This window comes from Cygnus atratus, chromosome 7 (assembly GCF_013377495.2).
Source record: "Cygnus atratus isolate AKBS03 ecotype Queensland, Australia chromosome 7, CAtr_DNAZoo_HiC_assembly, whole genome shotgun sequence".
In the NCBI taxonomy this organism is placed as follows: domain Eukaryota; kingdom Metazoa; phylum Chordata; class Aves; order Anseriformes; family Anatidae; genus Cygnus; species Cygnus atratus.
In genome coordinates this window covers 25,008,743-25,032,377 of record NC_066368.1, presented here as the reverse complement: position 1 = coordinate 25,032,377, position 23,635 = coordinate 25,008,743, and the positions used below count along the sequence as shown (strand labels likewise).

Sequence of the window (23,635 nt, the reverse complement as noted above, 5' to 3'; positions counted from 1 at the left end):
TTTGTCCTCCAAGCTCCCCAGGCTTGATGCAGGCTGGCATGTGGAAGGCTTACGGCTCACAACATCAGCTTTTTAGGTAAGGGAAGGGAGAAAAGAGGGGCACCTGTGAGCATCTGGAGGGCTGAGCAGAAAGCTGAGAGCAATGGACAGCTTTTGCCAAGTCATTTCTGCACCGTCCCCACGTTGAGGAGGAGCAGAAATGACTCCGAGCCTGTGTCACCCTGAGAGGGGGTTCGGGTGACTCCTGGCTCAATCATCACGAGCAGGCCGACAAAGAGGGCTCATCCCCACAGCAAAGGGACAGGGAAAGATCAAAGCCATGTCCAGGACATGAAACCCAGGACATGAAACGCTCTCTTTCAAACACAACCCCCTGAGCTTGTTATCCTCCTGCTAGCACCAGCAACCCCCTCTCACTGCACGTCTTAAATTCACATCTGGCCTGCGAGTCCATGAGGTACTTCTGCCAGGCTGAGCTCTAGGTGCTCTCCCTGATGGCACGATTCGGTGCCAGCACAAAAACAGAGCAGCAGAGGGCTGTGGAAACTATCCCTGGAGACATTTAACACTCGGGCCGCAGGGAACCTGATCCCACACCAAATTCTCTCTACTTTAACAGGAGGCTGGGTGACCTGCTGCGGCCCCTTCCTGCTGACACCACTCCAGGGCTCCACGGCCCACATCCTGCTGCAGACACCCCAAACCAGCCTTGCTTCGCCCCCTCTCGCCCCACAGGGCCGGGATGCCAAGCAGCACCTACCTCGGGGATGCGGACACTGTAGGGCTGGTTGTGGAAGCGCGGCGCGTTGTCATTCACATCTCCCACCTGGATGTTGACCGTCCCCTTGATCACCTGTGGTAGGGAGCAGGCATCAGCTTCGTGCATGGATTTAGGAGCCGAAGCAAGCCTCGTGGCTGCTTGCCCTGGCTTCAGCTTGAGGTTTGCTGCCTGGCCAGGGGTGCTGCCCCCAGCCCGCCGTGACCCATCCTCCCCACTCCCCTCCGCCCGTGCTGCAGACCATGAAATGAGAAGTCACACTTACCCCCTGGCTGTCGCTGACGGAAAATTCAACCGTGAATTCCGACTTGGTCTGAAAGGGAAGGAGAAGGCAAACATGTAATTAAAGATGCCGGTGCGTTTATCTGCAGATGGCAGGCTGGGGACTTTTAGCCAATGTTATTACATGCAAAATGCTTTCAGGACCTTCAAAAGAAGAGAAGGGGCGCTTGAGTGCAATTACCTACGTCGAGGATAATACGTCGAGGATAAATGCTGAGAAACACAACTGCCAGCAGGGCTCCGGCAGATCTGCTGCCAGGCAGATCTGCTGCCCTGCCCTGGTTGGGGAAGGTACAGGCAGCGGGAACCAGCTCGCCAGCCTGCAGCTCAGCTCCTTGAGCATCACTGCTGTTTTCCCAACGTTACCTGCCCCCCCGGCAGTTCCTGGGATATCACATTGCTGGGATGAGCCCAGGGGGTACAGCAGGAATGGACAGAAATCCACTAAACCCATCAAATTATCCCTGTGCAGGCTTCTGTGCTCCTTGTTGCTTGACTTAATTTATCGGCTTGCTCCAAACTTGTGATATATTAAAGTCACAAGTGCTGGGGTGAGAGACGTGTGGGTGAGGGGGAAAAATCTGGGTGTCAGCCTTCCCTAGGCACCATTGGAGCAGGAGGCACAGGTCAGCCCCTGTCTCCAGGACATCCCACCATAGGAAGGGACAGAGTGGCAGGGAAGAAAGGAAGAATGGGAGAGAAAGCATCCTGTGGGGCATTTGATTTTAAGAACAATATAACCAGAGAAGGCTGCCACATGCTAATTTTTGTCCACACCTTCGTTGTGGATGTACTTTTTAGGCTCAAGGTTGTTTATCCTTTTTCTTTTTCTTTTTTTTTTTTTACAAGCTGTTTTTCTTCTAATCTGTGTGTGAGTGAAAAGTCTTACAAAACAGTTTTGCCTCTATGCATTTGGCTCCTTCCTCTTTTGCTCTATTTTCCCGCATCATTTATCATACCGTGATTCCCTCCGCCTTTTCAAGCCTCTCTTTCTCCCCACACACTCACTTCTCCCCACGTCACACAAGAATTGACCTCTTCCTTTTTTTTCCACCACTTTTCTTGGATGGCTTTCTGTGCCCAGGCTTCTCGACAGCCCTTCTCTTGTGCCCTGCCCATACCTCCAGCAAGAGGCACCAAAATCTGTTCATCACCCTCCTCACCTCAAGGCTGTTGCTCTATTTATTGGGAAGCAACAAGCATTTGGATAAGGTTGGAAAGCCCAAATAAATAGGGATAATTCATCTCTTCCCATATAGTTTTGAATGTTGTTGGCCATGAGCAGTGTTACCTCTCTGTCCAGGGGTTGCCTGAGCCAGACGACACCGGTTACGCTCTCCACGGCGAAGAACCTGCTGGCCTCCTCCCCGACCACCCCAAACACCAGCGGGTCGTTGTCCAGGTCCCGGGCCAGCAGCTGGGTCACCGAGGAGCCTGGCAGAGACAGAGGGGGGGAAGAAAACAGTAGTGAAAAGGTCTCAGCTTGTACCCAGAGAGGTTTGGGTGTCAGGAAGAATTTCTTCATGTAGATCCCCAGGGAGCAGAGGGGTCCCCATCCCATGGGTGTCCAAGAGACACGGGGACAAGTGGTGGGACTCGGTGGCCCTGAAGGTCTCTTCCAGGAGGATTTTATGGTCTGCAAGGCCAACTGCTGCGGCATCTCCCTCGGCTCCATCACGCCCTCCTCCTGTGCTGAGGACCACCACCAGCTTTTCCCAGACCTTGTTTTAAGCCATCTCACCATGGATGATGAGAAACAAAGGCAAGACTTCACCTTCCCCAGGGTAGACATGTCACCATTAAGCACCAGTATCCACCAGTGTGGGGAACTGCCCCACCATGGTCTCCTGCACCCCCTCTCCAACACCCAGAGCACCTCCTGCCCTGCTCTTTTTCACACCTTGCTGTACCTCACACATTTTTCCCTCTCCCTCCTCCCCTGCAGGGCATTTTTGCCCTTCACAGGGTCAAAACCAAGCTATGGCCACCCAACACACCCACGATCCCTTCTTTGGCAGCATGAGGGCACCCCACAACCCCAAATATCTGGCTGAGAAGAAGGGTGACCTGCTGGTACTGATGCTGAATCCATCTCAGAGCAGGAGGGAAGCTCAGCACCACAGCGAGCCGAGCGACCCAAGCAATTACAGACCGCTCAGTCCAACATCAATCATGGCAAAAATAATGGAAAAACTGATACGAGGTTCCATTAATAAAGAATTAAATGGTAGAACATAATTAATGCCAGTCAACACCGTTTTATGGAAAATAGGCCTTGTCAAACAAACCTGATTTTATTCTTTGATGAGATTACAATTTTGGCAGATAAAGGTAACTGCGAAGAAGTAATAGACTTTTGTAAGACATTTGACTCAGTGCTGCGTGACTTTCTGATTAAAAATTTAGCACTGAGGACACCCGGCAGGTGCCAGGGCCACCGGCCATGGACAGGGGACATCCGAGCACAACACAAAATTGCTGCTGGCACAAAATTTGGGTGACACCAACATCGACAGCGTGGCAAACAGCAGGGAGGACCGAGCAGCCAGGTGAAGCTCTTGGCAATGTGCACCCGCTTGGTTGAACAAGCAAATGTTTTCATGACCCTACTCCAAACACCCTCAAAAAAAGGCTGGTGGTCAAGGAAGGTGTCCCAAAAGCAGCTGTTCTGGCAGCAGCTGTGGATCTGAGCGTGCAAGGAGCAACTTCCACGCGATGCTTCTTCGGCAGTCACCCAAAGGAGGAGTGATCTGAGGGTTATCTAGCTGCCTCTGCCAAGGCGAGGGCTCTGCAAGCTGTTCAGCTGGCCAGGGCATCTCCAGGACCAGATCCAAGGGGAAGCCAAGAGGTTTTGGGAGCTGGTAAAACGCTTTACCATTAAAAGGGCTTTAAAAGCTGGAACTGCTTTGCTTATGACAAAGGGAGGTGACTCAGGCTGTCTCGAGTACATCCATGATGAGGACAAATGTAACGCAGATGGCTACTTCAGGGCAAGAGAACACAGCAAGACCCAGCACCCACAAGGAGACAGACTTCCATCAGGAGAACAAATATAAATTGTCTTAGAAAAAGGGACTACAGTTAACCAGTGGAAAAGAAAAAAAAAGTCCCTTTCAGCCACACCGATACAATGTGGTGATGGGTCACGATCAAAAGCATTTTGGATGAAGACCCCAGAGCAAGAGTCCTTATCCGAGCCTCTGCAATCAGAAGGCTCATCCACAATGTCCTCACCTCTTTGGTGACTGCGAGCGTAAAGAGATGAGAGGTGACCCTACACCTTCCCGAACCTCAAAGCCTTGACGTGAAACAAGAGCCGAGCTTGGTTTTATTCCAGAGGACATCTGAAACCATCCTCAGCAAAGGTTTCTTTGCCCTAGGAAATGGGCAAGGCTGTGACCATGCACATGACAGCAACAGCCAGTAACAAGGACGAGATGAATCCAGTGTCATTCTTTTCTGTTCTGCCAAATATAAGGGGAGAAACTGACTTTTCCCCTTTACATCTTATACAAGAACAGGGTATTTGCAATTCGAGGGAGCTGCCTGTGCCCCCCTCCCCTGCTTCAACCCCCCCAAAGGTCTCAGTTGTGAAACAACAGAAGGGAAAAGCTGTTAAAAATCCTGCTGAATAGCAAAACCCCGTCCCACTCCATTCTAATCACAGCCGCATTCACGGTTTGCGTGCTGCACACCCGCTCACACGCGCACACAAAAATAATCAGCCGGCAAATGAGTGCTTAACTCTTCTTTGTCTCTGCATTACGGATACCTTCAGCTGGCAGGGCATTTAGCTCCCATTTTTAGGGTAACCTGGGGAAGGACACAAGGCATTTCTGGGCTGGGTGCCCCTCGCCACCTGCATCCCCTGCTCCATCAGGCTGCGGATGCGCAGGGGCAGCGCCCCGTGGCGCAGCTCGTCGGGCTCGGCTGCTCCACTCCAGGCGGGCTGAGCCAAGGGCAAAAAGAGGAAAGGCACAGACACGAGGATCAAGGAGAGCCTATTTCCTTCCTGACGTTTATTTTTAGTTGATAGGAGTAAGAAACTTCATTAGGACATAAATAGGGTAACTTGGAAGGCAAGCGTAAGCTTTGTGTTTTCCTGTCTCGCAGAAGGATCCTATTTTGAACAAATCCTCTGAAAACTAATGGCTATTCTCATTCCCACCCTGTCCATCACCATCCAAACTTAGCAGCACCTCCCAGCTCATTACAGAGAAAAGAGAGCCATAAACACAGATCAAAATAAATTAAACAGAAGGTAATGAGAAACAGACCCCCGAAATAAGACTTCACCATCGCTTTGTCATTTGTTATTCAGATTTTTGCATATTTTTGCAGACTTTGCCCCAGGAGGACGCTAAGTTTAGGCTCGTGGTGCAAGGCAGGTGTGCACGCTGGGCTCCTCTTCCAGCGAGGCAATGCAGGAATTGATAAAGGATTGCAAATAGAGGTGCCTGCACCATCAGGAAATAACAGCACAAAGAAGAGGGCCCTCCTCAGACAGCGCATACAGAGCCCAAGGAGCGCTGCGTTGGCCAGAAAACCCTTTTGGGGCATTAACAAAGGAAAAATAGCTCGCCCGGGCTGTCCCCAGGGGTGTGCAGAGGATGCTGCGGCTGCCACGAACCTGAGCACCGACCCGACACAGGCAAGGGTCGAGGAAACAGGGACAAATTATCCTTTTGCAGTGCAAAGTTATAGGCTCCATTTGTTTCCCCTCAGGAATCAGACAGGGCAGTTAAGTGTCTTGATTCCAGTGGATAATCACAATTTATCTTGTCTCCTTTTGCTCCCTTTCTCTCAATCACAGCTACTTCTCTCACTTTCTCACACATACACAGATTTGCTTCCTTTTCCATGTCTTGAACTTTGATTGACCTCAGGGGCTTTTTTTGTTTCTTTTTACCTCTTGTTTTATTCCTGCTAGGATTTTTTTTTATTATTATTTTAAATTTTTTTTTTTTTTTAGGTTTGGCTGCTTTATTAGGCATACTTTTACCCCCAAACAGGATCTCTAGCCTCAGCATCTTGCTTTCAGCTGCCTACCCATACATATTTCCTGCACCAATGTCACCTCATCAGCTTTGCTTTCAAGAAGAGGATGAGAAAGGAGAGGAAACAAACTCTGCAGGAGCATCCTGAGCTGCTGGGGTTTTGGGAAAAGCTGAGCCCCAGGGCCAGAGAGGACGAAGGAGAGCTACAAGTGCAGCTGTCAGAGCAAGATGCTGACAGCCTGCACAGGGCACGGTGCAGAGCGCCGGGATGCAACAGGTTTCTAATTAGTCCCTTAATAAGATGCTCTCTTAAAAGGTCTGATCCATACCCAACTGGAGTTAATGGGAATCTCTCCACTGACTGAGCTGGCTCTGGGGCTCAGGACTTCAGGCATCAGCTGCACTTTAACATTAAAAGCATTTTAATCCCTGCCTTGAAACCAGTGCCTGCTTCTCCTCAGCAGCTGCCGCGTTGTTCCTCCACTCCTGGTCTCCTGCCATTGCCACCTTCGCTCCCCCTCCTTCCTGGAAGGGACACGGGACAATCACTTGCCCCAGCTCCTCTTGCCCCAGTTGCCCCAGGGCAGGCGTCCCCAGTTAGCCCAGTTGTTCACAGCAGGCTGCCCTCTGATGTGCTCTGTGGCAGCACTTGATGGATCTGATCTTGAAATTCAAGCCCTGTTCTTCTCATCCGTCACCTCCTCCCTTTTCTTTGCCTGCAATTCATTTTCTCTTTCACCTTTCAGAAAAAAAAATAAATGAGAAAAAAAGCCCTTCCATGATGTTTTCCTAAAGATTTTCTTTTTTGCAAAGAAAAGATGAAATGCCAATATTTCTGTGCTGCTGAGCAATCCTACGACATGCCACCTTTGCACAATGCGAGGGAGAGAAAGGACGGTGACTCCCTAGCAAAGCAAATAAAGGAAGATGCAGTTCCAGGTGGGAGGCCACAGCAAGTGTGAGCTGCTCCTGTGTTTGGGACAAGGTTTCATCGCGTCCCCAGGAGGGGACACGGCACACGTGGGAGACCCTGAACCGGCATGACACAAGCCTGGGCGCAGCACAGGTGGCTGGAAGAAGAAAGTGACCAAAGAATAATCAGGATAAGGACATCTTTTGTAGGAATCACGTCTCTACATCCTGATTCCTGCCTTCTTCCAGGGCCATGGGTGACACAGAAGATGTGGGCACCGAGAGCCTGGCATACGGGAGAGGAAGGAGCTCATTGCGGAGGTGACAGAGAGGAGAGGGAAAACAGATCTGTGCAGTCACTGCCATTTCTGAGCGATTTTATCACGCTGGGAGGTGAAAGGCATGGAGGAGAGAGTGTTTCCTAGCTCCTCAGGTGCTCAAAGGCAGAGCGGGAGGCAGAGCCTGTAATTTCTCTGCTGCATTTAGTTATTTTAAGCGGGGAGCCGGTGTCGAGGTGGCATCCATAAACAGACACGACAGCCTCAGAAAGAGGCACTGCTGTTCCCCCAGCTCTTAGAGATGTCTGAAGGGATGCTTAAAGCTGTTTAAAAGGAAGAGTGCTCCAGGTGCACCTGGCAGAGCCGAGCACTCACATCAAGAGGAGTGATAACAGAAGGCTTACTTGGTTATTTACCCAACACTGGTTAACTTTACAAGGAAATAGGAGGGAAAAAAAAAAAAAAAGCAACCAAGGCTATATTGAACTTTCTTGACACTATCACGAAAGCAAAGAGACTACCTGAGGCTATCCCTGTAGACACCAAGCACGTGGGTAGGCAGAGAGGCTGCATCCATCCCTCCAGCTAAAACCAACCCCTGCAGCCACACAACCAGGGCAGGCAGACATCCACCCCCATCAACCTTCAAGCAGGTCTTAGAGCAGCACAGACACCGAGCAAAATCTCCCTAACTAGTCTAAAAACCCGTGCCCTCATGCTGGTGGGAACTGCCTGGAGAAAAGGGGAGAAGATGCTCCTGGCTGTCCTTCCTCCCTGCCCATTCCTGGGGACATGCAAAACCCACAGCCTGGGACAAAAAGCACTGGCAGCTTGCAAAAGCCCCAAGGACTTTTGTTTCCTGTTGCTTGTAAAGGAATGGGGTGTATTAGCACAAAAGAGGTGAAGTAAATACAATTGCATCAATAAAACAGGAGAGCAAACTCACAAAAGAAACACTTGTAAAAGGACAAGTCCAGGTCTGTCAAGATATTCCCAGCGTAAAAAGGGTTCCCACACAAAAAAAGCCCTCTTCAAAATAATTTCCTCTCCACGCTGCCTGGGAGCCTCATAATTACTAACAATGATCACAGACCCATTCATTTTATCCCAAAATTAATATATCACGCTCAGAATGATATCGCATTAATTTATCACAAGATTTATGAAACTTGTACTTTTTTCTAATGAGATTTATGCAAATTCCGCTCCATCCATTGTTTGAACCAGGAAAAAAAATTAAGAAAAAAGTTCTGTTCGGGAAGCTGCTCTGTCCAAAAGTCTCCTTCCCTTTTTTTGATCTCTGTCCACCCCCGTGGCAGGGCAGGGGATGCTCAGGGGCAGGGTACCACCTTTTCCCGAAGCAGCCCAGAGCACCCTCATGGCAGACTGCAAGGTTTGCAGGTGAGCTGACGATTCAAGGCACTTGAGAGGGATGTTTGAAACTAATTTTAAAGGAAATGAGCTGGCGGTTCGCTTGCACCTTGGAGAAGGGTCAGGGAACAGGACGAGAAGCAGGGAGCTGGGAAATTAAAGCCCTCGTGTTTTCCAGAGTTAAAAGGGATGGTGGAAAAAACAAAATATCCGACACAGCCTCGCTCCTCTCGGCGTAACGTGGCTGCTAGCAGCTATTTGAGACGCACGGACAGGGGTGGGAGGAGACGGGAGGAACTGGAACAGCAAAGGAAAACATAAATCTGAGGTTAGCAGAAACTTCCCAGCAATGAAATCCACTGAGGTGTTAAATAATGGCAAAGAGCCCCAACAGCGCCTGGGGCTTTTAAAACTGGCCTGGAAATGATGCTCCAGAAACAATCCTGGAAGGGCCCCAGAGATGCGGAGGAGATGAGCCAGCAGCCATGCAAAACCCAATTTTAGCAGCTCTGGGGAGCCGGCAGGAGAGAATGTCAGCCCAGCAACAGGATCCATGGGAAGAGCAAAACTCCCTCTGCTAGGGTCAGAGCACTACCTGAGAGATCTCCCAGGAGATCTCCCTGCCAGGCTGGGAACACCAAGAGGGAAACGCTTGGCCCTGCAGATCCTTCTCCTGGATTTGGCAGGCAAGGCGGGGGAATAGCCCGAAACCACGTCTGCTCCCCTGGAGGAAGGGTTCAGCCTGGTGCTGAGCTCATTTGAAGGGGCTGGAGCCAGCTACCCAGGGAAAAAACCACCTGGGGAACAAAAAGACAACAAGTCCTCCACCTGTAGAGGCAAACCCGTTCCCTCCACACCCCGCTCCCAAGCATCTCCCCGAGCACAGCACCACGCCGCATCGTGCCCGTCCCCGCAGCGCCCCGTGTGCATCCCCACACCTTCCTCAAGGAAAACCTAGCTAATGCAGTCTTGATTAACATTTCTGACACAAAGTTTAAACCCTAAATCCATAGGATATCCTTTTCTAATTAATTTTTGAAGTAAGAAGGAGCTCAGAAAGTCTAAGGAATATTTCCTTTGTTCCTCCCTGCCTTCTCCTGACCTCCCCCCCTCCCTCCGAAAAGAAAAGAGTTCAGTTTCCAATTAATTAAACAACCGTAGATCAAAGGATACTCTGTCACAGGTGCCAGCATGGGGAAAATGCCACCTAGCTCTCCTCTGTGTGACCATCACAGCACGCAGAGCATCAGGCAGGAAAACAACTTGGTGGGGGGGGGGAGACCTTCGCCCTCACCCTGCCGTCCCATCTGGGCACTGGACGAGCTCCATGTCCGAGGTGGAGAGCACAGGGGGCTCTTAGGACCCCCGGTCACTGGGGAGACATTAAACCATGCCCCCCATGTCCACAAAACCCCCTCACACTGTTTCCCTGCCATATCAGAAAGGCCCATGGGATGCCAGCACCCACCTGCATCACACCTGCATCAGAGCACAGCATCCCCTTCCCCAAAACACCATTTCAGAGGGCAGCTGCTTGAGGCACCAACACCTGCCTCAATGGCCAGCTTTTAGAAGACCAAATATCTCCAAAAAAAGTCTGTGTCCACAGATGTGTGCCCAATTAATCCCCCAACCAACCCACCAGAGCATCAAAGTTTTTAGCAGGACCTGCTCCAGCTGCTGCTCCAATTCCCACCGACTTCAGCCCCTCTGACATCCCCAGCAAGAATTGCCTTCCCATCATGACTAATGTTAGTACAGCATCACTCGGCTTTCAGAAAAGGGAAAACGTCCGTGGAAGTGACACAGGCTGACCGACAAGCAGAGACCACAGAGCAGCACCATGGTGCCGGGGTCAGTCCCGTTTGGGGAGTAGAGGGCTGCTTTCCTAAGCAGAGCAGGGCATGCCTGCTTTCTGACACCAGCTGGAGAGAGGAGAGGTAACGAGAGACTCCTGACCCTGCCAGAGAAACCGTGGCACCGTGCAAAGAGCGTGACAGGCCAAAACCAAAAGGAAAACAGAGGGCGACCTGTTGCAAAACCCCCTCCTGGCTACGGGGAGGCACCGTGTATAAACCCAAGCAGGAACAAGGATGCTGAGCCAGCTGAAGCAGGCATTAAGCAGCAGCCCCGAGTTCATCGCCTCTCTTTGGCCACACCAAGCCTTCTAGAGACACATCTGGGTGCACAGGAGAAAAGCAGGCCCCCACAAGCCTAGCTAATGAGGTGCGTTGCTATTTGGGGTAAATAAATGATTTACGGGTAAGGCAACACATGGGGTGCTTTGCATCTCACCCAGATAAGGCAACGCAGCTTTGCATTACTTAGGAAAGAGAGGCTGCTCTCCAATTAACATGAGGTCAGAGATAGAGCTCGTTAGATGGCAGTGCCTACAGATGAGGCCCTAGGATGCCTCCGACACCAAGCAGGGCTGGACCAGAACAGCACCACAGCCATGATGGCAATGCAAACATCAGCACCAAACTGCTCTGCCAAGAGCACATGGGGACAACAGGGGACAGCCAGGGTGTAAAATGGCACCTCCAAGATGGCACAGCCCCCAGCACCCCTCCCGTTAGGCTGATCAGGATGGATAGGGACAAGAAAAAACCTGTCAGCAACTTCTACTTGAGCAAGGGAACTTCGAGCAGGATTCGTTCACGTCTTGTTTGAAATCTCATCTGTGCCTTACAAAAGATGAGATGAAGCATCCCCGAGGCGCTCAAGATCTCTGGGAACACAAAACGCTCAGTGCTCCAGCTTGCTGATGGCCCAGCTGTTCTGCTCCCTGAATGCTTCAGGGGGATAAATGGATGCAGATGTCCTGATCCCAAGCATCGCTGGATAACTTGCTCCAGCATGTTTTTGTATGCATGTCAAAGTGACCCCAAAATGCTCAAGAGAAAATTTAGGAGTCCTGCTGACTGGCTGAAGCCAGAAGGAGACGGTGCCAGTGGTCAGGTTTTTGTCTGCAGTCTTCAGATCCATAAGCAAACTGGCCTTGAACTGCCACCGTAACTCTCTGAGGTTTCAAAACCTGCGCTGAGTGATGGATTCCGCCTCATTGTAATGGAGATGCAGCAAAATCCCTCCTGATTTATCTGTCGAGTTGAGTTAGCACCTCTCAGTCTCCAAGGCATGGCCTCAGTAAGAGCAAAACTAGAGAGCTGGGCCAGGACATTGATGCCCGGAATGGCCAATTCTAGAATCACAGAATCATTAAGGTTGGAAATGACCTCCAAGATCATCTGGTCCAACCATCCCCCTACCACCAACAGGTTGCATTCCCCATTCCTCTCGCCCCCTGAAAAGCAAATAAATCCCTTAAGAGACCCGAGACAAACCAGGAGCTGGTTGGAAGACTCCACCAAGGCAACAGCCCAGGTATATGCAAGACATTCAAACTCAAATCCACCTTCCCCCAGCTCAACTCAGCTCCCTGGGGATGGCAACAACTCCCCAATCCTACCCGGAGCTCTTCCCCACACACCTCCCTCCCAAATGCCACGGAGAAGGTGGGGAGAGACTTGGCAGGCAGTGCCTGGGTATCCGAGGCACAAGCTTATCTGCCTCCCCGCCACAGCGCCGCAGCAAATTGCTTGTTGATAAATGAGGCTATTTAGGAGCGGGTGATGCCAGCGTTAGGGTTATTAATGACGCCGACACACGGAGACATTTGAGAGCAGCCCCATGTCCCATTGTCCTCGCTCGCATGAGTAATGGGGCACTTCAGCTACGGGGCTTCAAACCCAGCTGGGGCTGTGCAACAACAGAAACAAAGTAGGACTGAGGGAAATGGATGGGGCATGCTGGACCGACGACTCTCACGCACCGATAAAACCAAGCTCTGGTTGGGCAGAGCTCCAGGCTTCAGCTGACATTAGGTCTGGAGCATTCCCCCTTCCCAACCACCAAAAAACTCTTCCACTCTCCCCAGGCAGCCACAACACAACCCACAGCATCCCATTCTCCCATCCTACACCACAAACCCACCCAAATGACACGCCAAAGTCAAGCCCCAGCTGCCCGAACCAGACGAAGCAACACGTGGCACACCACGGAGCATGGTGAGGGTGATATTTGCTGAAGCCTGGGAGGCTTGCATGGGGCCACGGCCTCACTTTGCACGTCACAGATGCCTAAACGCGGCCAGGAGAGCAATGAGTGGGAAATAAAGAGGCTGTTTGGTGCAAGAGGAAACCTCGGAGCAGAGCTCTGCAGTCGCTGGCGGGAGCGCAAGGCAGAGCGCACAAGCACACAGCTGTAAATTTGTTTCCGAGTTAATATACCCACGAGTGTTTTTCTTTTCCTATGAAGGCACACTCTTCTGCAAACAAACATCTGGAGATCGCCGCTACAGCTGGACAATTATCCCCAGTGACTAGAGCATTCAATTAATTTAGCCTTTCTCATTTGCGAGTCATCTGCAAGTAGGCTGAGATTTGCAGGAATTTATTTGTTATTTGGATACATTCAGTGAATGGCTTATTAAAAACATATTTCAGGCAAAGGATCTCTTGCTAAGTGCTCCTACGACTGCTGGCAACTGCCTGCTCGCGGCACGCACACGGTCACTGCGGTCACAGGGGAGCGCCGCGCGTCGTGATGGAGAGCTCCGCGCCGCCAGCAACAGCTTCCCGGGGCTCTGCGGAAGCACCTGCACGAAAACACAGCCTCCTGCAAACACAGAGCACACGGCCTGCCCGAATTTCCCTAAAAAACGCAGAACAACTTGCACAGAAGTTGTCACGAACAGACTGAGAGCAGAGGTGAACACCCGAATTAAATGACTTTGTGCGAAAACATCTCTCGGTAGCTTCCACAACATCTCGTGAGCATTCACGTGGCTCCTTTTTCCCTGTGTTTTGTCTCAGAGCTCCAGGGAACACTTGCTACAGGAATTTCGTCACAGCGGCAAGAGAAAATGGGTGAGAAAAAAGTACCAAAGGGCCCTTTCCAAGCTCACTGTAATCCCTTGGGTGCGCAGCAAGCCCAGGCTCTTCCCAGCCCATTTACCACTGACACCATAGCCTGGGCAGCACACGTGACATGCCTGGAAACAGAAATAATCCTAAAAGACCAGCTCCCCTTCGAAGGGGACCTTTGGCAGTCCAGCTCCTGGCAAGCTGAGGCAGGGCTTCATGGGGTGCTCCCCCACCTCGCCTGGTGGCCAGCACGGTCTGTGCTCCAAAAAGGCTCCGCTAGTCACATGGAAAACCCAAAATTTGTAAATCCAAACACAAGACAAAGGCCTGTGCTAAATCCCAGCTGCTGGGCTGTTTGAAGGCGAGAAGAAAGCAATCGCTGAGGTTTCACAGGCTGTTCTAAAAGTGGAAATCCATGCAGAGAAGTGATCCAATAAGTCACAGTTTTAGGCTTTTTTCTTTTGATTGCTCCAAGGAAAGACTTTGAAGGCTGCTCTTTCCCCTGAAGCCCTAAACGAGGGAGAAATGGGTATTGACCACTGAATTCAGCAGCTACTTGCCAGCAGCTGCTTGCACATGTCTGAGAGGAAGAGCCAAGCCCCAGCCACCTCTGCCCTGACATCCATGTCATGTTTGTTGGGTATTTCTACAGGTGTTCGTGTATCGGGGATGCTGCAGCATGAGGCACATCGCCCCAGTGGTCAACAGGCGCTGCCCATCTCCATCACAAGATTTGCCTAAAAACCGCCAAGAAAAACCCCAACTAGACTCAGTCCACCAAGCCAAGCACGCTACAGGCACATACAGCACTTCATGATGTGTGGTGAGCATTTTCATACCACCAGCAAGCAGTATACCTCCTTTCCTCCTTCCCACTAAAGGACAACACTCCTCCTCCTCCTCCTCCTCTTCCTCCTCCTTTTGGTTGCACTTTACTCCAGCCCTCATCCCTGCGAGGATGTAGAGAGGACCCTGGCCTATGCAGCTCCTAAAATTTGGGCTGCGATTACATCTGCCGTTATTAAAGAGTGCTAATAAGCCTTATTAACCAGCAGTGAGTGAGAACAGAATAAGGAAAGGATTTTCCTAGGACCCAAAGTGCAAGAAATTCATAACTTGCTTAATACCTGTACCAATAAGAGATGCTCATGCTGAGTCTATTTTAAAATCAACCTGACTCTTTCCGTAAAAAAAGAGACACTTTCAGAATTATTCATGAATACAGTTGTATAAAAAACAACCCACAGATAAATAAAACAATGTCACTGGTTGCAGCAGCATCGTCCTGCAGTGGGTGGCAGCTGGCTGCAAGCTCCTGGAGGGCGCGGGGCGATTTGGGGTGTAATAGTGAGGCCAGGGAGTGAGAAGAGGGGGCACTGGGGATGAAACCCCAAAGCCCAGGGCATAGGGTTTGGGATCCCATGGGTCTCACCGTGCTCCAGACCTGAGCCCCTTCACCCCCAGCAAAAAAAGCAAGCCAGGTGGGTAAAGCCCTCACGCAAAGCACTTCCAGCTCCCTTGCACATGACATAATTTTGGTCTGCTCAGATTTTGGGATGCCCACATGTGCTCCCAGCCCAGGGGGGTTCTCCTGTCTGCCCCACGTACCCCAGACCAGAAGCCTGCAGCTTCCCCCAGCCTCCCCCTCCGCAGCATCACCTCCCTGCCGGGGAGACTGCCTCCAGGATGACTGATGAGTTCAGCGCGTTGTTTTTGAGCAACTCACGTGGCTCGCCGGCATGCAGGATGACAGACCTTGGGAACCTGGGCATTAATACCGGAGATTTATAGGCAAATCTGTCACGGATGGGGAAGCTTTTTGCCCAAGAACTCTGCCTGAAGGTCGCTTTTCCTGGGCACCAAGTGCAGAGAAACTTTCTCAGCCACCTTGGCCCCAGCAGAGGGCACGCAGGCGAGCAGGGGAGGGGTAGATGCCAGCAGAGCTCCGGCTGCAGCCTCACACCTAGCAAAAAATGGCTTCAGGAGCCCCTCCACCCCAAACCCTATATCCTCAATAGGTTGAGTTGCGTATTTCTGTGTCCACACATTTTCACCCATCATCTGACCCAGCATCATGCGCCTCACCCCCTCATGTTCAGCTAGGACGAGAGGTTTGTACATCATGCCCAATCTCCCCAAGCTTTTCCTCTCTCTTTTCCTCTCTCACCAGGATCAGGGAGTTTGATGCATGAGGCTACATCTTCCTGTGCACAAATACCATCGAGGAGTTCACGGATGCCGGTGCTTGCTTATATGTCACTGTCACCGCCGCACTATTATTTTTGTCGGGTGACTGGTGCTGCAGCTCCAATAGGTGCTGTAGAAATTGGGGTAAACCTTGAAAATACAACAACATCCAGCATGTTAGAGAAACCCCACGTATTTGTCATCCCAAGGAAGCCAAGTCACACTGCGTAAGCTCTCTGCCATGGGGTTTCCCCCTAGGATTTCCCAGGTGTTCCTCTGGTATGGGTGATGTACTAGCAAGCTGGTCTGATTGCTCAGAGCAGGGTCCAGCTGTGGAGCAATTAATTCGTGTTGGTTACCCACAGCCCTGTCACTGCAGCTACCGAGGCTGCAGAAGGCTGGGCATGGTAGGAGGTGGTGAGGAAGGGGGGAGCCATTTGCCTGCTTAATTTGTGCCAATATTTGGCCATAAAGCAAAGGCCTCATCAGGTAGCTTGGCCACCAGGATGACACCACCAAGGACCAGGCCATCTCCTGCTCTATTTCTTATTCTCCCTCTTTTTTTAACTCAGTAGCAATTTCGCAGAGCACCAGCTATAACGAAATCAAAGATGCTCTCATTGGGAATGTCCCCAGGAGAGGCTCTTCTCCCCACATCACTTCCCCGTGCAAACTTCTAGGTCATGCCCAAGAGCCAAACCCCTTCCCCACGGCCTCAACATCCTCCTGGTGGGAAAGCTGACTCAGACAAGGCATCATACAGCTCTCATCCCCCTTAAAGTATGCACCAGCTTGTCCCTTTGCTGGCACAATAGATCTATCCAGACAAAGGAGACTTCTCAGGCTTTGTCAGGGCAACGCAAATAAATCCCATGAATCATTTATTCAGTTGATTTTGGCTGTCTCTGACTGTGCGAAAGCAGACCACAAGTTTCTCCAGTGTATTCTTATTTAAAACAATAATCTCTGTGGATAATTCATAGTCTCCAACTTGTTTAGGAAGTGGCGGATTATAAAACCGGAGCCACCTTGGAAAGACACAGTTGATGTTGTCCTGTCTAAAGGACTAACAGGAATAACTCCAGCTTATATTTTGCTTTTTAATAGTACTGTTTGGCAACGTTTGTGGAGTGGTGCTGCCCACAGCCTTTGCAGGCAGCCTGCATGAACCACACGAGGCACCAGGCAGAAGAAGCAGCCCTACAAACCTGCCCGTGCCTTACCACACTCATCCAGCTCGTCACAAACTCAGAGACCCACCCCAAAAAGCAAAGGGCCTCTTCAAAGCACAGAGGAGCCAGATTTGCAGTCCCTTATCCCAGCGCCTGACCCCCTCCTCTCCCTCGTTACGGATGAGGTAAATTAGCTGTGACACTCATTAGCTGCAGCTCCTAATTAGGGAAAATTAATATTGGTTTTGATAGAAGTGCTGGCTGAAGCTCTCCCAGGCAAAGGCACTCCTGACCTTGCCATCCCGCTCAGCAGCCAGTTACCTGGCACAAAGCACTTTCTGTGGGGCCAACAGGCTGCAGCCACCTCCTGCCCCAGCATCACTGAAAGGAGCAATCTGGGGAAAGGCCCTTGATTTTTCAGAGGAGTTTGAATGGTAAATGGGGCTGTCATCCTCTATCCAGGTTTTAGGACCACGATAATCTCTCTGGAACAGCATCTGCCATCCCTGAGTGCCTGCCGCTCTTCCTCCTCCTTTTGGGGGAGATGGTCCCAGACCCTTCAGCACCCCAGTGCCCATAGGAATTGCCCAGGCTTACTGGGAGCAGTCGAGACCCCCAGTTCAAAACAATAAACATGAATAGCTGCAATACAAGGGCAACAAGTGTTCAAAAATAGGAAAGAAATAGGAGCAGCACCCATCGACCTCATTCCTGCTCTCAGGGCCTGGGCCTCCAAAGGTGGCTCACCGACACAACAGAGCTAAACAGGAGCAAAACACTTGCTACCAAAGTTACATGTAAAAAGCACCTGTATTATTCACACATTAATAACAATAAAGATGTCAGGCTGTCAGATAAGAAGTTAATCTCATTCAGAGCACAATTAAAGATGCCATTACCTGACCACCTGGGGCTGCTTCGGCTTTTACAGCACAGTGGGTTTAGGGATAACAGGGGCAGGACAGCCAGGGAGAAGCCTCTCGCCCAGCCAGCCCCTTGCAACCATTTGTGCCATTTTGCAACCAAAATCCACCCCGGAGCATCCCAGGCCCCCCCTTTCCCCCCCACCCCCCCATCCCTTGCTGCCCGCATTGCACAGATTTGGAGGACTCTGCAAATTTTTATGGTTTCCGCCAGAACATCCTTCCCCAGTGCGACGATACCTGCCAGGGAACTTTATTTTTCTCACCCTCATCCATGCAAAGCCCTAATTTATGACTATTTCCACGACTCCACTGAAGCACTCGTGTAACAGCTGCCGTGCTCCCCACAACCCGTCCCTCCCAGCCCTGTACCTGACGGGACTGCAGACAGCATCCCTGCAGCTGCAACAGGTTTCTGTGCTTCCCCACAGGGAAAAGCCTCATCTCTTGCCTAAACATGTTCAATGTTGAATACAAACAGGCATCCTGGGCTGAAATTAGGGTACAGGGCACTTGCAAAGGGCTCGTACTTCCAACTCCCTACCTTTCCATCCTGTTGAGCTGAGTTTTACGTTAATGTTTTAGTCTTTTACACAGAAAAATCATTTTATCTGGTAGGATGTGTTTAATTTGATGCGGCGGTCATATGGGAAAAGGAGCACTTCCAGAGTCAGGCTGTCTATCTGCAGTGCTGGTGGTTTTATATTCTTCTGCCATATCTATTTCTTCCCCTCTGTTTCCCAAAATCATTAGTAACAAACATTAATCTCTGCCTGCAAGCACGCTCCTCGCTTCTCCCCTAACTGTGGATTGTTTGTTATTCTCCCTTGGACCTTTCACATTTCTAAGCCTCTTCCCCCACCCTATTTTTAATTTAACCATTTAAAACTGAATGGCAGAGTAAGAAACGAAGCCATGCTGCTGTTAGTGTAAGGACACTGAGCTCTGTGGGATGATCTCCCTCCTCGAGCCTAATATTCACTTAAAAAAATAAAGAGATTCCTCCGTGCTCAGGTAGAAAAGGAGAAACCCAGGACTGCATCGCCCCCTGAATTGGACAACCTACACGATACAACGCGGGAGGCTCACCAGAGCAGGAACTTGACAAATCAATGCAGATGAATGGAATAAAATTGAGTTACTAACCATTAAATGTCAAGTGTTTGAAATCTTTCCCCCTTGCGTAAAGGGCAATACTAATAAATCTTTAAGAGAGGGAACGCGGCGCGCATTCACTCCTTTGACCACCGCTGCAAATTGAGCAGATGTTTTCATTGAATCGTCCAACAATGCCGTCTCGATCTTTTTTTTCCCCCGAGTGGTTACAGTTAATTCAAAAGCCATCAGCACGCGGGAGTGCTTTGACAGGAGGAACCAATTTATTAACTCCCGCTGCCAATCAAGCGCATTAATCCAGCCGGTGCAGAAAGGTGCATTAGTACCAGGCTGCGATAACGTGGTTTAAAAGCACAACATCAAGGTGACCACCCTGCACATCCTCCCAAAAATCCTGCATGTTCCCCAAAAAAATCAGCAAATGGCAACAAAACCGAGATACAACCCATCACTGACAACCAACACAGCCCAGTCAGCACTGGGAAGCTGCGACGATGCACGTGTTGGCACGAGCTGCTTTACACAAATAGGATTTTGCACTGAGAAGGGTTAAGTATCCCTAATAACGCCCACCAGGCTGGGGGCAGCTTTCTGCAGACGCTTCCCAACAGCGAGGCTTTCATCCCGCAATCTCAGCGCGCGGCATGCGCATGTGCTCCAGAACGGCTCTCTTCTACCTGCTTATTTTTATTTTTTTTCCCCTGGAACGAGGACTAGCTAGTTGAATTTTCACATGTTAATTGCTTAAAACGATTTTGAGGCAGGTGAATTCGTCCATTTGTTTTTACAGAACCAAACACCAGGAAGCAACAATAGGAATGCAGAGGTGATGGGGAATAGCTTGAATAGTTTTATTTAAAAAAAATAAAGTACTATTTCCATGGTGACCAGTTATGGAAAGTTTAATTAAAAGGTTAATTTTTCACAAGTCTAGAAGCCTGTAACTGCTGTAAAAAGAACAACTGTGGCTCTTGTGGAGTACCTTTCTCAGCAGCACGGGCACCCCGGGAAGTGCCTTGAGCTGTTTCCCACCTTGCCTGGCTGGCTCAGGAGCTGGATGCTGCCTCTGTGCTATTTCATTGACAAACTCACGATGGTGCAAACTGCTGGATGCCAGCCCATCTCGGAGCCATCCCTTCCCAGCAGCTGCCACTTCACTGCAGCGCCAGGCTGGGAGCAGCCTTTTCTTTTTTAAACTCACACAGCCCAAATATACCACGCTCCCAATCTGGCATGCGTAGGCCTGGTTATTGCTCCTTCTCATCACAGCTTTTTTTTTTTTTTAATTTTTTGTTGTTGTTGTTCTAAAAGGCCCTACTGACAGACTCAGAAGGAAAAAAAAAAGCTCCCTTTCCCCAGAACTCCTCACCAAAAATATCCATTTTCTGTGCAGGTATGCATTTCCCTATAGCACTGGGCTCCAGGTGGCCCTTAGGACATCCTAACCTCCAAGAGATGTAAGTAGCCTTCTGGTCTGAACACACACATGCATCCACACACATTGTGTATGATTCCTTATACTGTTACAAGCTCTTGTGTGCCACGAGATGTACTGAAGCCTCAGAGGGCCAGGACCAGGGTGGTGGAGCTCAGCGTGCCGACTGTGCATGAGAGCAGAGCACTCAAAGGAAGAAAGGAGCTGCAACCTCTCTGTTGCTGCTCTAAAAGTCAGACAATAGACAGCATGCTGATTTAACCCCCCAGCTGTACCTATGGAGTAAAACTGAGGGTATTTACTAAAATCCTTCCTTTGGCACGGGGTGCGGAGTCGCAAGGAGGTGACACCTGCATGGCGCTTCCTTGGGTTGACCTCTTTGCCCCTACCTTCTGTCTCCTCACTTTCTCCTCCTACTCTCCAGGTTTGGTGGAAAAAAGTGACCTGCTGGCTGGATGCGATGATCTGGGAAGTCTTTTTGGATCCAGACTATTCAGTGTTTCTGCCCTACCTTCTCCACCTCCGTCTCCCATAGCTTGCTTGCCCAGCAAGAAGCCAGACTGTGAATGAAGCCCCTACAGACAGCCCAGTGCAGATAACTTGGATTAAAGCCACTAAAGTCACCTCATACATAAAAATGAACTCAGGCCTCGTTACCATAAGCACACATCTTTCTGTTTCTTTTAAAAGGGGTTCGCCACGATGTAAGAGCTCACAGGCGAACATGAGAGGTGGCCAGATCAGAGCTGCAAACAGTTTGATGAAGTTACCTAAAGCAAGGTTAATGAGTCCACACTGCAAACATACTTTGCCTTCTCTCCATCTCCCCCATTTTAAACATAAGCATTAATTAGCAAAGCAAATATGAAGATTTAAGTGATTGATCAAGTGATTAATTTAATGAAGCAGTGTTGAGGAGCGGGGGGGGGCTTTTTTTCCTTCAGGTTCCCTTAAGGTGTTGGGAATAACTAATTCCGGAGCCTAAATTTTCATTTCTGGTGCTGTATTTGCTAAAGCTCAACAAACGGTTTCGTCGATGGGCCTTCTAACAACAAACAGGAGCAAAAGGGCTTGTTAGGAGAAGTGAAATCCCTTTTAATCAAGCTTTGTGAAATATTCCTCAAATATTTGTTGCTCGTTAGAGTCGTTACAAGCCCAGCCCTTCGCAGAGCACTTATCGGCTCTGACCCAAGAAGATTGCAAATCCAATTTTAGACAGTAAATAGTCAGCAGAGGGTAATATTGCTTTCAATTAATACTGGAGATGAAGGTGATGTTCTTACAGCTCGCGTTTCTAAAGGAGAACATTCACTCGCAGCCATGCCCGTAATGAACCTCGCGAAAACAGACTTCGTATTCAAAAATATCTCAATCTCCCTCACAGCCAGAGACCAGCATATTCATCTTGAATTATCCCTTCGGAAAAGGCCAAATCAATTCTGCGAGCTGCACACGGGCAGGCACGCGCTCCCCCGCGGGGCTGATGGTGGGCACCCGGGGCTGCTCCCAGCAAATGCCAGCCCCGCACAGCTCTCTGCCTGGAAAGCCCAGGGGAATCATCCATCCTACCTTGGACCCCCAGCCTGGATTTATCCCCTGTCCAGACCTCCAGCTAAAAGCAGCCAGCAGAAAGCGAGCTGAGGAGCCGAGGGTCTGCCTGTGCTTGCCAAGCCCCTTTTTCTTACCAGATAAACAGCAACAACACAACCCCACGGCTTTTTACCTTTCTGTAACCTTTGCCCCCGGCGTTGGTAGCACAGCGTGGAGGATGGGATGTTTGCCATGTGGTCCCCAAACTGTGCAGCCAGCCAGAGACCAGCCCCCACCATGCCCTACCCCCTTGTGCTGTGCGCTTACCCCCCACCTGGGGGTCACTGACAGCCAGCACCATGTTTTTACCATCAACTCAAGCTGATTTGAACAAAAAGTTGGCCCTCAGCCCTCTTGCACTACCCTATGCCTTACATACCCAGCCCACCTTGCAGCTGCACACCAGCAGGGGCTGTTGTAGCTGGGCTGGGGGAGGTCCTGGGTCTGCTGGGCTCTCACCTTCCTCCCACTTGCACCTTCCCTCCTTTGCCTTTTGGGAAGGTTTCTAGCTTTTCTTTGGAGCATTTGTGGAGCTCTTTCAGCACTTAAGTCAGCAGCAAAGTAATACAAAAAAAAAAAAAAAGATTTATATATATAAAAGCAGGGATAGTTTTCCTGCTAGCTCAGTGTGGGGAAAGAGCTTGGCACAGCCAGGGCTGCAGAGGAGAGCTGCAAGGCATGGCCAGAGCTGGACGTTGCTCTGGAAGGAGCACAGCTAAAGGGAAGGCAGGTGGCATCCTCAGCAAGACCGTGCATGGGTCCCCTTCCCCAAAACGGCACCTTTTTTCAAAAAACAGCCCTACCTTGGTGTGCTCCTGCTCTCCCAGCTTCACACTGCCCTCCACGAGCTGCCGCCACAAGGCTTTCCAGCTGTGGCACACCTCCTAAGCTCCCAATTAGCACCTCGTTAAGGCATACCCACAAGCCTTCACGACATTTAACCCCACGGTGCCCGCACATAAAGTGAATTTTCTCTTTTCAGCACTGCCACTGAGCAGGAGGGAGAGGGGCACGACAGCACCCCATGCAACCTCCCCAAAAGCCACATGCTCTGCTCATGGCTCCATCCCACGGGTCTCAGAGGGACTTTACGCAGTCAGGATGTCAAAACCAGAGCACCAGAGCTTGTGTCCTTCCAGCTCTGCACCAGGGAAGTGCCACCATGTCCCCAGCAGATGCCTCCAGCTGCGGGATCAAAGCAGCAGGCAGGGCTTAGATAACCCTATCTCCAGCAGCAGCTTGAGTGGCCCGGCACCCCCGGGGACCTCACCCGGGTGCCAAAGCATCTGCCTGCTCAGGACCTGTGCTGAAAGGATGCCATGGAAGAGATGATTGCCTTGGAAACTGCAGCCAAGTGCAACATGGAATCCAGGCAATCAGAGGGACATGTCACCTCCGAGCCACACTCAGTGGGCCACCCCGCTTGCCGGACAGCAAGTCTCTCTTCCTAGCCCCTTGGAAAGCAACCCTCAATCCCAAAAGGCTCGGAGTGTCCGCTGTGGCTCCTTTTGACAAGCTTGGTGGAGAAACATCTGCATGCTTCAGAGCCCAGTGTGGATTTTCCCAGAAAACCAGCTTTCCTCCCCAATTCCCTTTAAGAAGAGGGAGCAGCATGCTCAGTGCTGCCTGCCCTGGGCGGGCTCCAGCTCTCAGAAGTCAGGGCCTGGGT

At 50.6% G+C, this 23,635-nt stretch overlaps 1 protein-coding gene across 1 annotated transcript in view; it reads right to left on the bottom strand.

Moving 5' to 3' along the window:
• Positions 1-23,635, bottom strand: part of CDH23 (cadherin related 23) — a 131,489-nt gene that overhangs the window by 92,692 nt on the left and 15,162 nt on the right. Inside the window, exons 5-7 of the mRNA XM_035537012.2 lie at positions 2,352-2,494; positions 1,044-1,091; positions 761-853 (exon numbers count right to left, since the gene is read on the bottom strand). Coding sequence (XP_035392905.2) covers positions 761-853; positions 1,044-1,091; positions 2,352-2,494 — 284 coding nt within the window. The remainder of the gene's footprint in view (positions 1-760; positions 854-1,043; positions 1,092-2,351; positions 2,495-23,635) is intronic.